At 36.2% G+C, this 14,180-nt stretch overlaps 1 protein-coding gene across 3 annotated transcripts in view; it reads right to left on the minus strand.

Annotated features, from left to right (window-relative positions):
* The window catches only part of Nlg2 (Neuroligin 2), a 172,584-nt gene that overhangs the window by 55,445 nt on the left and 102,959 nt on the right, over positions 1-14,180 (minus strand). The window contains exon 1 of one of the 3 annotated variants that reach the window (XM_066282879.1): positions 12,515-12,607. The exons of the other annotated variants lie outside the window; for them this stretch is intronic. Coding sequence (XP_066138976.1) covers positions 12,515-12,578 — 64 coding nt within the window. The 5' untranslated portion in view covers positions 12,579-12,607. Of the gene's footprint in view, positions 1-12,514; positions 12,608-14,180 lie in introns of those variants that run through there. 3 annotated transcript variants of the gene reach the window in all.

Raw genomic sequence — 14,180 nt, forward strand, 5'->3', positions numbered from 1 at the left:
TATCGAGGAAAAAGTAAGAAATGTTATTAGCTCCTCAACAAATCCTCTCTCTAAATTTCTCATGTACTGCCTTCAAATACCATATATCAAAGACGGCTTCATCTGATATATTCCAAGATTTGAATTTCTGCGGAATATATCCTTGAAAGCCAACGATTACCATATTTTTTCCTCACACGCACATCTAAAAGTTAGAAAGTTGTATCGTATATCCCAAACATAAAAGTTTTTAATACGGTTTTGTGCAGAAAAAGTGGGTAAGTCGATGTTAATCAAGTCCACATATATCTAACACAAAGTCTGCTCACGACAAGAGCTGGCGTGTGTCGAAAACTAATTTGGTAAACCTTAGATGTTTGTTTATGTTAAAACTTTTATGTCAGACTTTTAAGAAAAAGCGAAATGGGAAGCTGTATAAATCAGATTCTTGGTAAAGTTTGGTATTTATCCAAAACCGTTGCTTGCAACGCAAACATGTAACTCATAATGATCATCCCGGAGTATTCAATTCCGTATTATGTGGGGCGTGTAGCTAAGCTCGACATAAAACTTTCCTCATTATTAAAATCTCATGATAACAACTTGCAATCAACTTTTTTTCGATGAATTTCGTATGCTCTGTTTTTTTTTTTTTTAATGCGTTTTATATCGCCTGCAAATTTGGTTTTTCATGGGGGAAATTAAATACAGATTTGCGCTTTTGATGAACTGTGACCAAAAAAAGTAATTTATATCAAAATTGACGATTGGAAAGTTGCATCGACCTGATGCAATTTATAATCGCAGGGATGTAAAATATTGCGTTTTGCTGTAGTAAATAACTGAAAAGCTACGTAGGCATTTATGTGGAAATTGTTGTATTTTTGGTAGGTTTGTCGTTTTGTAAATACGGAAATCGCTTTGCGTGGCCCTCATGTAAAGTATTTACATTAAGAACTTTTTATTTATTCGCTATGGAAAATCGATAAAGGCAAAAGCAAAGAATTATTGATGTGCTACTTGACTTTTACTTTCGGCTCCAAAAGTTCTTTGTATGGCCCAAATGCCTGCACTCAATTCAAACTGCAGTCATTTGCTCGAAGTTTTGCCCTTACAATTTGCAGTATTGGGACTCACCAGGAAGAATATCTGCCAGATACTTAGTTTTTTTTTAATTTTCAGCTTTTTTTCCAGACATTTTTTAAGTTAAACCTAACACATGTTTAGCTACATGGTTTATTCACATTTCTCCTCTCAGTTGAATTTTTTTTCTTCAAGGTGGAAGTCCTTTCTCATATGCTCAATACCTCTTTTGTATTCGAGATAATTGCATAGCATTCTGTCCCATTTTAAACGACTACATCTCGATCTACCCAGATAAGGATTCCAATCTCACCTCTAATTTGGTTAACTCGCGAATTATCTCTTAGATAATTGTTAGGCAGCTTCATCTACCAGTGCAATGCTCCATCAAAGACTAATAGCCCGAAAATTTCGTCCTGATAATTAATATTTAGTCTTGGATTAAAACCTCTGAACTGGAACTTGATCATGATTGTGCCTCTATATCCTGTTTCAATTTTCTTTTATATTTCAAGTCCCAGCTCTGTTGCTCATTAATTGTTGCTCAATTATTGATTTTAAAAAATTCTCAGCTTCTCCATCAATCCGTGGAATTGTGAGGGAAAATATACTATGAACGAATATGATCTACACTCATTGCAAAAATATCTAAGTAGTTCGCGTAAGCATTTTTTTTGTTTCACAAGCATGGTTGCTGGTTGTGAGTAGTTTGAGAAGGTTCTGTTTTCACGAGTTCCTATTTTTCATAAGGTTTTTTACCAAACTGCACCATTTTTTCTTTAAGTCTCACTAATCTCCTTGGAAGCTTAAATTAAGAACCCATTTGCATGATGTGCGTACATTGAATCTCCCATTCAAACATAAACTTCCTAAACGTATATAAAATACGACCGGAAGTCTTAAATCAACTTCGGTAAATAATTTACTTAAGAAGCAAGTGCAATAAACTTGCCTGTAAGTTGCTGAGTAAACTTCATGTGAAAACAGAGATGGCTGGAATTAATCACTTTACAAAAGTAAGATGAACTCATTAATTTACATCAAACGGTAAACTTTAACTGAATCGCAAACTCCGGCTTACTCTCTAGTTAAAATGTAAAGTTGTTAATTGATTTAATCAGTTTAATGTCTCGCGTTCCTGATTGTTTGATCTCTTGTGCGTATAAGAGAGACGTATGAAATTTTTTTTAATCTTATTTTTTTCTATTTTTCATTGTATTTCAAGCGGCTACAGAAACAGAGACACGTTCGTTTGCTGCACTTCTACCGTTTGGTACCTCGTATTGATTTCAATAATAAAATTTCTGTTTTATTTATGCAAGATCGGGGCATATCAAGTAATAATCAGGTGTTTCATAGGCCGCATTTGCGACCTGTGGACAACACTAAGCAATCGATAACACAACTTCATGGACAAACGGTGTGTGGTAAAGGTCAGATTAGTCAGGGATAATCGCTAATCCTTTTACCAAAGTAAAACGCCATTATGGTGATAATAATGGCGGACATCGTAAATGATTTGGCGGAGGTTATATTTGATAGCATCGATTTTACAGGGGGGTTATTAAAGGCCCTCCGTTGTGAATAATGGTTGGTCCCTACTGGTAACTCCAAGGGCGCTTCAACATATTTCGGATTGTGATTGGGGTAATGAAGGAGGCTTTTATTAATATTAGTTTGCCTAATTTGATCAGGGCAAATGGAAAGTCCTCTCTCTGGTTTCTTATCTGGCTTTATCTGGGGTGCAATTTCGGAACAAATTGGTTAAAACAAATGTACCGAATAAGGATAATTTAGCCACTCACCCGATAAAAATTATGCAAATCGCTTTTTTGTTGCCCTTTAAATTTCCAATTCAAATTCTTCTGAAAGAATTTCAAATCACGTAGAACTTGTGTACAGTGGGATTGTTTTCAGGGCGTGCTTTTTATTAGTTGTATTTGGAAATGGTAAGAATAATTATTGCGAACATGACAAAGACGAAATTGACATCCTTCTAAACTGGAACATTATATTATTCTCTCACAACATATGGGTTAATGATCAAAATTAAATTTGTTAATCTGCTATTTCTAGCACATGTTTCCACAACGTGCAGTTGATATGTATAATTTCTATGCACTGCAAATACGTATTTTTTTAATTTAAAGCAAGAAAAATCCACCCACGTAAAACACTGCGAAAAAAAATTACTCTAATGAAAATAAAATTAACGTATTTTTTTCCCAGAAATGGAGTGACTTATTTTGAAACACATTTATGGGTAGATAATGGGCCAGTAATGTTATTTTCCTAAAAAACTGCCATCTCCTTCGGGTCGGACATTAAATAGCGTTCAAGCTGTTTTTAGGGCAACACATTTTTGCGCATGATTTTCGGTAATTTAGCATGCAGTTTACAAAGTATTATTGATAATTTTCACCTATGAATAAGTACAGGAGGCACGAAGTAAAAATATCTTTGGGCCCGAACTAACTGGTCCAACCTAGCATTAGAAAAATCCAAGTTCTACTAGCGGATGTTTTAGAGAATTAGAGCACCCACTTTACCAACATTACTTAATCAGTGGGGGTGCGAATGTCAAATTCATGAAAATGATCTCCCTTAGTTTCAAACCGGACAAGAGCCCCTAAGGACTTAATCGAACGACTTCGCCCAATTTACTGCTCCTACTATTTTAAACGCTCAAAATTGGGAAAAAAATTCAAAAATTTGACGAGTAATTGCCAATAACTCATTTAATATTTAGAAACAATTTACAAGAATAACACAGGACTCGCCTTCAGCAATATTTCCACTAAATCAACTACGTGTATTTACTTTATGGAAAAAAGGCATTTTTTACTGGTTTGTAACAAAGCAGTTCTTTTAAAATGAAAGCTGTGTGGGCCGATATTCTGCAAAAAAGGTGATTAGGGCAGGAACAAAGAGAATTGGAAAGCTTAGGGTACCGTGTTTAAGAAAGCAATGCGGGTCATGATAAAATTTTAATTAAAACGTAAAATTAGGGAGAAATTTAAGTGGAAATGAATCTGAAAATCCTCAAAAAAGTCTTTTAATCTTTTTTTCGCATGAACTATATGGGCCAAAAATTATTTAAAGTTGGAATTACGCACACATTTTTTTTAATGTAAATTCAAACCTTGAAGCCTGAACTGAGTACGCCATTGAAAACTTTAGTCATCCATCTCGGCTTTCAGAGGATTCGTTCCGCATTTTTAGGAACAGCCGCCAAATGAGCGGCAGTTAATCAAGAATCAGCCTGAAAGGTGATGGAAAGTCTAGATTACTTTTATTCAGTGTGAAAAGTCTGATGGTCCATAGTCATTTAACTAAATAGCACCCCGACATGAAAGGTTAAGAGGGTCTCTAACTGAAAATATGTTAGAGGTGTCGAGTGTCAAGATAAGAATAAATCACATATTTTCGCATTCACGATATTATGAACTACAAACGGCATGCTAAGGTATGAGGTGTGAACTGAGGTATGAGGGAGATAAATGCTTTTATGTTCGAACCATTGGTGTTAGAACAAATTTAAAAATAATCATAGGGGAATTATTAATTGAGGCACCTTCATTTTAGAGCTCCACAGATTCTTGAGATATTGACGCGTCAAGCTTTAGAAGTGGGAACCTCCATATTTCAGAGATTTTGCAAAAAATTTTGGAAATAATTTGGGGGCTGTTTAGAATTGAATCGACCCCTTTGGATTCTGTATGACATTGAATAGTGAGGTGCATATTGGGTCCACCTACTCTATCCGAAAACTATCTCACTCGAGCACTGATCTCTACATAAACAAATTTTTAAACCATCACCCGAGTCAAAAAATGGCAGTTATTAAAATTCTATCTGAAAGAGTAAAGAGGATTAGCGAACCTTCGAAGCTGGAAAAGAAACTTGATCGTCTAGAAACGGCATTTAGCTTTAAAGGTTATATCAAACAAGAGTTCAAGAGAGTAATTCGTCCAAGAAATTATCAAGTTTGTGGACAACATTTAGAAGAGAAACGTGGATTTACAGATTTCCCGTTATGTATCTAAGGCTAACCAAGGATAAAGGAGAGATTTGTTACGGCACTAGAAGTGTACGGAATTAACTGCAGATGAGGCTTTGATTGCATAGAAATTGTAAAGCATACTATTAACAGAAGAGGCACGAGCCATAAGAGGCATTACAGATTGTGACATATAGGGAAATCTGTCGTAGCTGAGGATGCGCTTTTCAATCGTCATGCGATTCTTTCAATAGAGTAGAAAATATTCATAAATCCCAACTCCACCGTCCAAAACTTACTGGAGAGAATACACAAATATTCAGGCATGATAACAACTTTAATAAGATGGAATAAATCACTGCGGTTATAATTCGGGCTGGAAGCGAGTGCGCCGATTTGCCGCCCCCACCACCAGACGAAGACAGTATGAATAGAGCAACTTTTCAGGTTACCGCTTCAGTCAACGCAGGGAGTCATGGATAATCACTTTGTTCGTTACTTCATTGCCTTTGATAAGATATAGTGCAAGCGCGGCCCGAAGGTTGGTTCAATAAAACCGCGGCTTAAATGCCCGGAAAAATAGTAAACATATATTAAATGTGTTATTCGCGAAAACATAATGTTTGAATTGATTTAGACCACTTTTCTTGTGCACATTAAATCTATTAACGTTGCCATTAAACCGTGATTAGAATATTACAACTGAGAAATGACCGGTGCTCCCACATGGGAGTTATTAATCTCTACAAAATAAAAAGTAAATCAGAACAGTATCAATAACTTTCCCAAGATGTAATATAATCCAATAATTTATCAACCTTTCATCCGTATAACCCGTCACTGAGGGAGATATAATCAAAAAGGAAATCCGAGTACATAAGGGCTGGTAGAAAATATACACCGAACTGATCCCGTGTCATAAATAGGCATGAGCTGTTTCCCGCTAATGGATGGAAACACAAGGATTCCATACCCAGGCCATGGTGACAAGTGAGAATTAATGGTTGCAGAAATGAACAATCAATAATTATGTCAAAGTAACTGATTGCGCTTATCCTCAATATCCTGCCCCATTGAGGAGTATCGGCGGAATTGGGTCATCTATCTTCGATAAGTTTGAAACGCTACATTCGTGAAAAACAGGTGCAATTCTCATGTCTCATTCCAGATAAGATAATTTGTTATTTTTCGGCATTCCCAAAAACTAAAGATTTTCAATCATTTTTCAAAACGAATTAACAGTTTAATTTTTCATTGCCCTCTGTACACTACAAACGTTTGCAATTTATTTCACACTTCTAATAGGTGGATGCCACGCTAATTTTCCAGATTATCCAAAAATCCAGAGCGCTGGTAGCACTCATGCCGACTTACACTGAAACATTCTTCTTTCTCATTGATCAGGACATCAACAACAGATTATCCAGACTTGCGCCTAACGAAGCAAATACTTACAACTTTTAATTGTATCTGAAAATTTTTCTCGAAAAGGGAGTAAATTTAGATCATAAAAGAGCAGTAAAATGCCACGATGCCACTAAACTTTAATTAGATCTAAGCTCAGGGAAGGACTGAAAATCGCGGCTCTCATGTACGAAGAATCTGCATACATGTAGGGTGTAGACTGCCACGAGTTGACTACGAGCACGTCCAGCATAAATTTCAATCACTCAACATGGGAATTACGGACACGCGAAGCAGAAACTACGAGCACGTATCATTAATATGCGGACACGCGGGGCATAAATTACCGGCATCCAAGAGGACATAAAAAGTTAGAAAATAACTTTCTTGGCATACCAATGGGTGGGCAAGGTAAAATCGCAAAAAACATAGCAGAGTCTGAAGGGTGTAAAATACGATAAGGCGACTAATTAATGTAGAGAAACATCCTCGGAAAACTACTCTATACATAAGGTGTCTAAGGAAGTTCCGAATATATGTCGTTTGATTATACAGATTATCTTAGTACTTAGAATTTCCAAGGACCCATGCACCACAACTTATAGAGCCTTTAAGTCTCATATCTATTACAGTCCAATAAAAAAATTCAGTTCCTCGAGGAAATCTGTCCAGCTGCTCATTAAGGTCTTATGGATAGCCGAAAGCTGGATTTATACGCTTAACTCAAAGTCTGATCAGTAGTCTTAACTTTTCAGCCATTTTGCGTTTATTGAGGACATCCTTCACAGTTTCTTCTTCCAAACGAGGGTCCCGCCCCACGCATCCCTGAGGCTGTCACAGGGTTATTACACGTTCGACGAGGTCGACATGAGAGAAACGCTAAGTGATTTCAACTGCTCTGAGTCTCCAGATTCTATAGATGTAATTTGGAGTTGAATAACGGTTGAAAATAGATGAATGGGTTCAAACTGGTAAAAATGTAGTAGTTAATGCTCACCAAACTTCTGTAGTCTACCTACGTATAGTGTGCAAATTAGCTAGTGCAGCGAAAGAAAATCGTCTATGAAAGTTACAGGTAAGAATCTAACTGTGTTTTAGTTTGTTTATGTGATAGCATGTGAAGCATAAACTATGTGCACGTAAAGAAAAATGTAGCGGCACCTGAAGCACACACAGACACGCAGACTGAAAATGAGGTTCAAAAAAGTCTCTTTGGCAGAACATTGCATGGTTTGACAGGGTAAAAAGGGAATCCTGAAGGGTGCATAAAGTATTATGGCAGAGCCAGAAAAGAGAGGGGTCGGAAAATAGGCACTTTACAAACCGCAAGACCTTAAAGAAAACGTAGGACCCTTTTAGTCTGATAAGTTTAAATTTAATTTTTAAAATGTTTGTCCGCCCAATGTTTTTCATATAATTCCTTGGGTTTGCAAGTTATATTTAAGTCAGGAAGGTAATAATGTCTGGTTTTCAGGGTTTTTACGACTTCTTGCTTTTAGCACGATTATGCTAATTTTTGCATGTATTCTGATAAGAAGTTCTATGAGCAATTTTCGTAAAAAGTCATGCGACGGAACAAACACCTTTTCGCCTCGAACCCTTAACCAACAACCACTTCCAACCCAAAACTCCTAACCCTATCTCTACACCCTCTACATAACTCTTTTTTCCGACGCATATAACAAATAACGGATAATCGTGGAGCCGTTCCCTCCGATTTTGCTGCACACGAACTAGTGCCTCATTTGCCAAAAAGGGGGCAAAACCATAAAAAAGAATGCTGCGTCCAATCCTTCAAGATCATTGATAATACTCCATTATTGTTATTTCCCTCTTATCGAGTTGCCCATTCAAAGAAAAACAGCATCTACGTTTAATTAAATATGCCTTAGAAACAATTTAAACATCTAATAATTAAAAGGGAGAAAAACTAATTAAGAGTCATTCAGCTCCGACATGAATTTGTTGTCACTTTTTATTTGGACATTGATTAATTTCTACCAAGAATTCCAGTTGTCGTTAAAAAGAAGAAGATCCTTGTTTTGGCTGGCATTGTGAGTTCTGATGAAACATCGATTTTCAATTAAAAGTCGTCCATTGTCCCAGGGCAGCTTGGAAAGTTTTTATTATGGCGTTTCTTCAAGTGAAATATTAATGAGACACCAATTTGTTATATTAAAAATTGTTAAGGGTGTTCCTTCGATAAATGAAACACGACAAAGACAATTTGTTTTATGCAAAAATGGACTGTATTAACTATGCACTTATCTCAAAAGAATGTAAGAATCTTGGTCTAAGTAACGAAGAATAGGGAGAATGCTTATTGGGCGGGTACACGATATGAGGCGGATCACATCCCGTCACCGACGTAGCTTTCACCCGACAAGACCACAGGAAGAGCAGAAAAAAAAGAGCGAAAATTGCTCCGATTATCCCATAAGTACTAACCCCGAAGAATTCCAACCAGGGGCACACCACCACCAAGAACCATTATAAGCTATGGCTACAACGAATCCCATAACTCGTGGCCATCTGGGGAATATCTATACTAATCGCTTTTCTGGGAATATTGCGGGTCCAACAAATTGACCATCAAAGCAATAGTCCCTATAGAGAAAGCTTCTTCGACTAGTAGCACATTCCCCAACCAAAGCGTATCCTTAGCTTTGGCCTGATGGGCCATGTGGTCTGGCACCCAGATGGTATTCTCCGAATAAGTATCGCAGTACATAGGCGTAACTTAAGGGAGTAAATGACAGTATACAATAAACCTAACATTAACAACAATAAAAAATAAATAGAAAACAAAAAACCAATAACTTAGAGTCCCTAACAAAAATATCAGTGGCGTTTGTGGATTATGCATTTATTTACGTAGACAACCAGCGAAGTAGCTAAATCTATGCTGAAATATAATTTATTTTTGGCGAAATTCGTTAAAATAATTACTCTAATTTGAATTTTCGTAAGTAAATTGTCCGTGCCAAAAATAACGCCTTCGTACTTCGTCAGCCTGCAAAATTTCCCGATCTGCTTTCGAGTGATTTTGGTGTAGAATTCAATCTGAATTGTGAATTACTGAATTTCACAGTTGCCTTCTGGTCTTTAAGTTTTCAATCGAATGCTGAAAGTCAATTTGACAGAAAAATCAACAACTTTTAACCACCGCAAGTTCTATAATTCACCGCGCAAATTGCCGGAAATTGGCTTTTGAATAGCGCGAACGACTAAATTTTAAATCCTAATAAATCATTAGCAAATAAATCGTTTGCTACCACAAAGTGGGTCTTTCTAGGTAAGTGCGGCATTATTGAAAATCAATAGACCATGCAGACATTTTATTTAGACGGAATAATTTTAGATCAAAGTCTTTTAGATTTTCCTTTTTACAGTTTAAAAGAGCGAACATTATTTCCCTTTTTGATGGGAAATTACCGATGTAAAGAGTAAAGAAAATGTTCTCAGAGTTCTGCATAATCTATAAGCTAGTGGAGCAAACAATAAGTTTCAATGAGCGCACAGAAGAGCAGAACACGATTGAGTTTCCATAAATCTGTTACTCATTCCTGGTAATCCCATAGGATTACTCTCAAGGTGTCAAGTAGTACCTAGAGTACTGGTACACACTACGTACCTCATAATACGGTGGCTTTTCTCGGCATTAATTACATAGGTAATGTTCCGTCGCCCGAATGAGAATAATATTGGTGAACTTGTTAACCCAACGGTTAATCCGCTTTTGCTAAGGTCAGTTTAGACTGGCAAAACAGCGGAATCTCTTCAAAATTCTGAGAGTTAATCACCGTAAAAAATATTCGGTACAGGAAGTTGGGATCATTGTGAACCCACACTTTAAATCAGTTCAGGTTAGATGGAACTCCTGGGAATTATTATTTCTCCCTTAAATCTCTCGCTCCCTTAACTTTCTAAAAAAATCATGAAAACGTCCCTTAAAGGAAATAATGTGAGTTTCAGAAGCATTTTGGTCAATCCCCGCTCCTTTTTATAGTCGATTTAGGTTGTCAAAAGACATGTTCAAAAATCATGGAAAGCTTCAACCAGGAAGAGATTCGAGTTATTAAAAAATTTTAAGTATTCCCACATCGGAACTATTTACTTAAAAGTTTTCTAAGAGGGTTTGATTGAGTTGGAAATAAAAAGGAAATATGCTTCTCTAATGCGGATCTAAATTCAATGCAAATAGCCATAAATAATAAAATTTTATCCCTTGAGAAAAGTTACAGTTTATCATAAATAATGGGAACGTTGAAAAAATCCTAAAACCTAAAGGAAATTCTGGACTGAGAGGAAAATACTGCATCGAAAAGTCGAATTCTAACACAATTTCAATACAGGGTGGTCGCGCCGCTTTTCACGCAAAAGGCGACATTTGTCGCACGCTAATTGCAGTTGACCGCGCGACAAGAAGCAAAGTGAAGTCTGCAACCGAGCGCGGTAAAGACTCTTGTGCACGTACTATATTACTTCATATTGCGCACCCATCCAGTAAAGCGTTACTTTTAATTTTCAAAAGCGTGCGGGAAAATCACTTTACCATGCATTCGTAGAAAAACAGTTTTACGCGCGGCTTTTCGCTATCCCAGAGTTCCTTCAGAGGAAGTTTGAATATTACGAGAATTTTCAGTTACAAACAGCCCATAGGGAAGATGTTTGAACATTTTAATTTTAGTAGAACAGCAAATTCATTTTTTTTCCAGGTTCCACGCCATGAACTCCTAAAAAAAAGAAGAGAAATGATAAACAGTAGGTTGTTAACTTCATCAATCTCGGCGGATGAGACGATCAGCGTAACTGGTTGTGAAGTCAAAAAATGTTAGATTTTTCTACCCATTTAATTTTTTTTACAAACAGGGTAATAAATATTATTTATCGATAGGCGATCTTACAGTTAGGAGTGAAGAAAATAAAGAAGAATTGGGAACGTTTTATCAAAATACGGAATATACGTCCTGATATGCATGTTTAATAAGTTCTCCGTATGTATGTGGCCATGAAGTTGTATATAAAATAAATTTTGTTCATGTTCTGCGTTTGGCAAATTTAGTTTCCAAAGTTTGCCGCCTGAAAAAGGACACATTTGCATTACGTCGCTGTACCGGTGGTTTTTCGGGAAAATGTGTTTACTTCAAAAGTTTAATGCTGTGAAAACATTTTAAAGTTTGTTTTCTCGAATTTCTAGGTAGCAGTTGTTTATGTTTGCAAGGAGAGAAAGTCCACTTCGTATAGCTAATTTAGCGGTCACAATAGGTTGTGAATTCGGTGCAGCAGTATTAAAACTGTTGTTCATATACCTGGTGCTAACTCCAGATAACAAAGTGCTGGTGTACAAAGCAGCCCTCAGACCGATATGAACATACGGCATACAGTTGTGGGGGACTGCCAGCAACAGTAACATCGAAATACTGCAAAGGTTCCAATCAAAATCCCTGCGATACATGGCAAATGCCCCTTGGTACGTCGCTAACGAAACACTGCACCGGGATCTGAACGTAAATACTATTCGGCAAGAAATCACCAAATTTGCAGAAAGGTATCAACTATGAATAGGAAATCACCCAAACCCCTTGGCTAGCAGACTATTGGAAGCATCACCGATAAGAAGAATACAAGAGCGCACTTCCGCTGATCCAACCCGCAGGTTTGACCCACACAGAAAATAAATTCATGCCAAAGCACCTAACAGACCCAACGAGAACATTAAATGTAATGTTTCCTGTAAACTCACGATCAAATAATCGACGACCTCAAATTTTCTGATTGCCACTGTGAAGGCAGATTGTAAATAGTAATAAAATAAAGGACATATAAAAAAAAAAATATATATATATATATATATATATATATATATATATATATATATATATATATATATATATATATATAGATTGGTATAAGCTCATATAACAAAAAACTTGCAACGCCTTTTTTATGTAAGAAAGTAACACACTTTGGCCTTTTAGACAGATCCAGAAGAATCCCATACAAATATACAAAAATTAGTCTCCTTTCTTATACCATATTCCATACCTTCATAGGGAGGGTCCTGACCGTTAAATCTGCATTGTCGACTGTCCCATTCGTATTCCCACATACCTCACAACTAAAACTTCGTTGTATAAGCAGTCAGCCAGAAACTCACTGTCCGAAATACTTCCCCAATTAAATTTTGTCAATTCACAATAAACTCGACAATATTCAATAAGTTGATATTGCATTATTGGTTGATTTGTTAAAAACAATTTGATGATAACCAATTTAAGTCAATTTTTTTGTTGTATCACGGCGCATCGTTCTGGGAACTTTTTACGGCACGACCGCGGTAGGGCCAATTACGCACACAGAAGTACTCCCAAGATGAAATCGGGTCCCTGTAACTTTCTCTATAATGATGGGTTCGTGGGATCCCCACTTAATTTGCTGAGGAATAGGATATTTGAATTTCGTACATATTAATCAGAGTAATTGGCACTAAAATTCAAAGTTTCCTTGTTTATTTGGAAATTTGGATTATTGTTCTCGCCTGAAATGTTGGCAATGCTCCAATAGAAACTGTCCATATATGCAGATATTGTAAATATTTTATTCAGATGAAACGACAGCAAAAGGAAAGGCGAAACTTTTATGAGTATAAATGGCCCTGCATGTACACTTGTGTTATTATAAACTGCAATATCTAAATATATTCCTCAATGCGAATGAAAGTAAAATTCTAGAGTTTAAATTAAACACTCGACAAATTGCTTTTGCCAGTTAATAACGCTTTATTGCAGCGGTTTATAGTGCTAGAATATTAAATTAGCATTTAAAAAAACTGATTATATTTTTTTAACTTAAAGATATAATAAATTTTATAGAAAGGATAAACTGAATTTTTTTTTAATTACCATTTTTTTTTTAAATATAGCCGGGCAGAAATAAATTACACAATGGTAAATTTCAGCTCACAGGCAACCACGGGTAAATATTTCCTTTTCAAAACAAAAACGTTATATTTTGCTGCTATATCTCGTAATAATAATTACCTAACAATATCCATAAAAAAAACTGATATTTTATATTTGGATTACTCTAAAGTGTAAATTGAATTGAAATAGGAGTTGAGTGACATGGGAAGGGAAACTATGACGCATATAGAGGGAAAATGGAACTTGGAAAAATTTGTGCAAAATCGTCAAAAACAAACATTAATTATAAATTACTTTAGGCAACCGTACACCAAAATATGGTCACTCAAAATTAGCACATTGAGAATGTTTCTTATACTCCTCCGCCCAAACCATATTCGTTCGAATCATTCTATACAATATAGCGCAATGGACCCTATAGCTAAACGTCCTTGTATTAAAGATTACCATCTAAATTCTCTAGTCTTGTTCACCCAACTCCTCACAGCTCCTGAAACTGGAAATTCGTTCAAATCCAGAAACATAAAAAAATGAGGGGCCAGACAGTGCACATAAATCGGATGATAAGGAAGTAGTAAAGTAGAGGGACGAAGTTTTCCGATTAGGCCCTTAAAGGTCCTTATTGCAAGTTATGGCGAATAATTTCAGTTCGAGAAGTCCAAGCTTCATTTCAAATTCGAATATAAAGTCAACAGCTCGACTTTCTTACGCTGTAGTGTAATTTTCCTGCAATCCAGAAACCTTTTACAATTTTGTACCGATTATAGCCTCTACAGCTCAACTTAATC

The sequence above is a fragment of the Euwallacea fornicatus genome, chromosome 5, assembly GCF_040115645.1.
Source record: "Euwallacea fornicatus isolate EFF26 chromosome 5, ASM4011564v1, whole genome shotgun sequence".
In the NCBI taxonomy this organism is placed as follows: domain Eukaryota; kingdom Metazoa; phylum Arthropoda; class Insecta; order Coleoptera; family Curculionidae; genus Euwallacea; species Euwallacea fornicatus.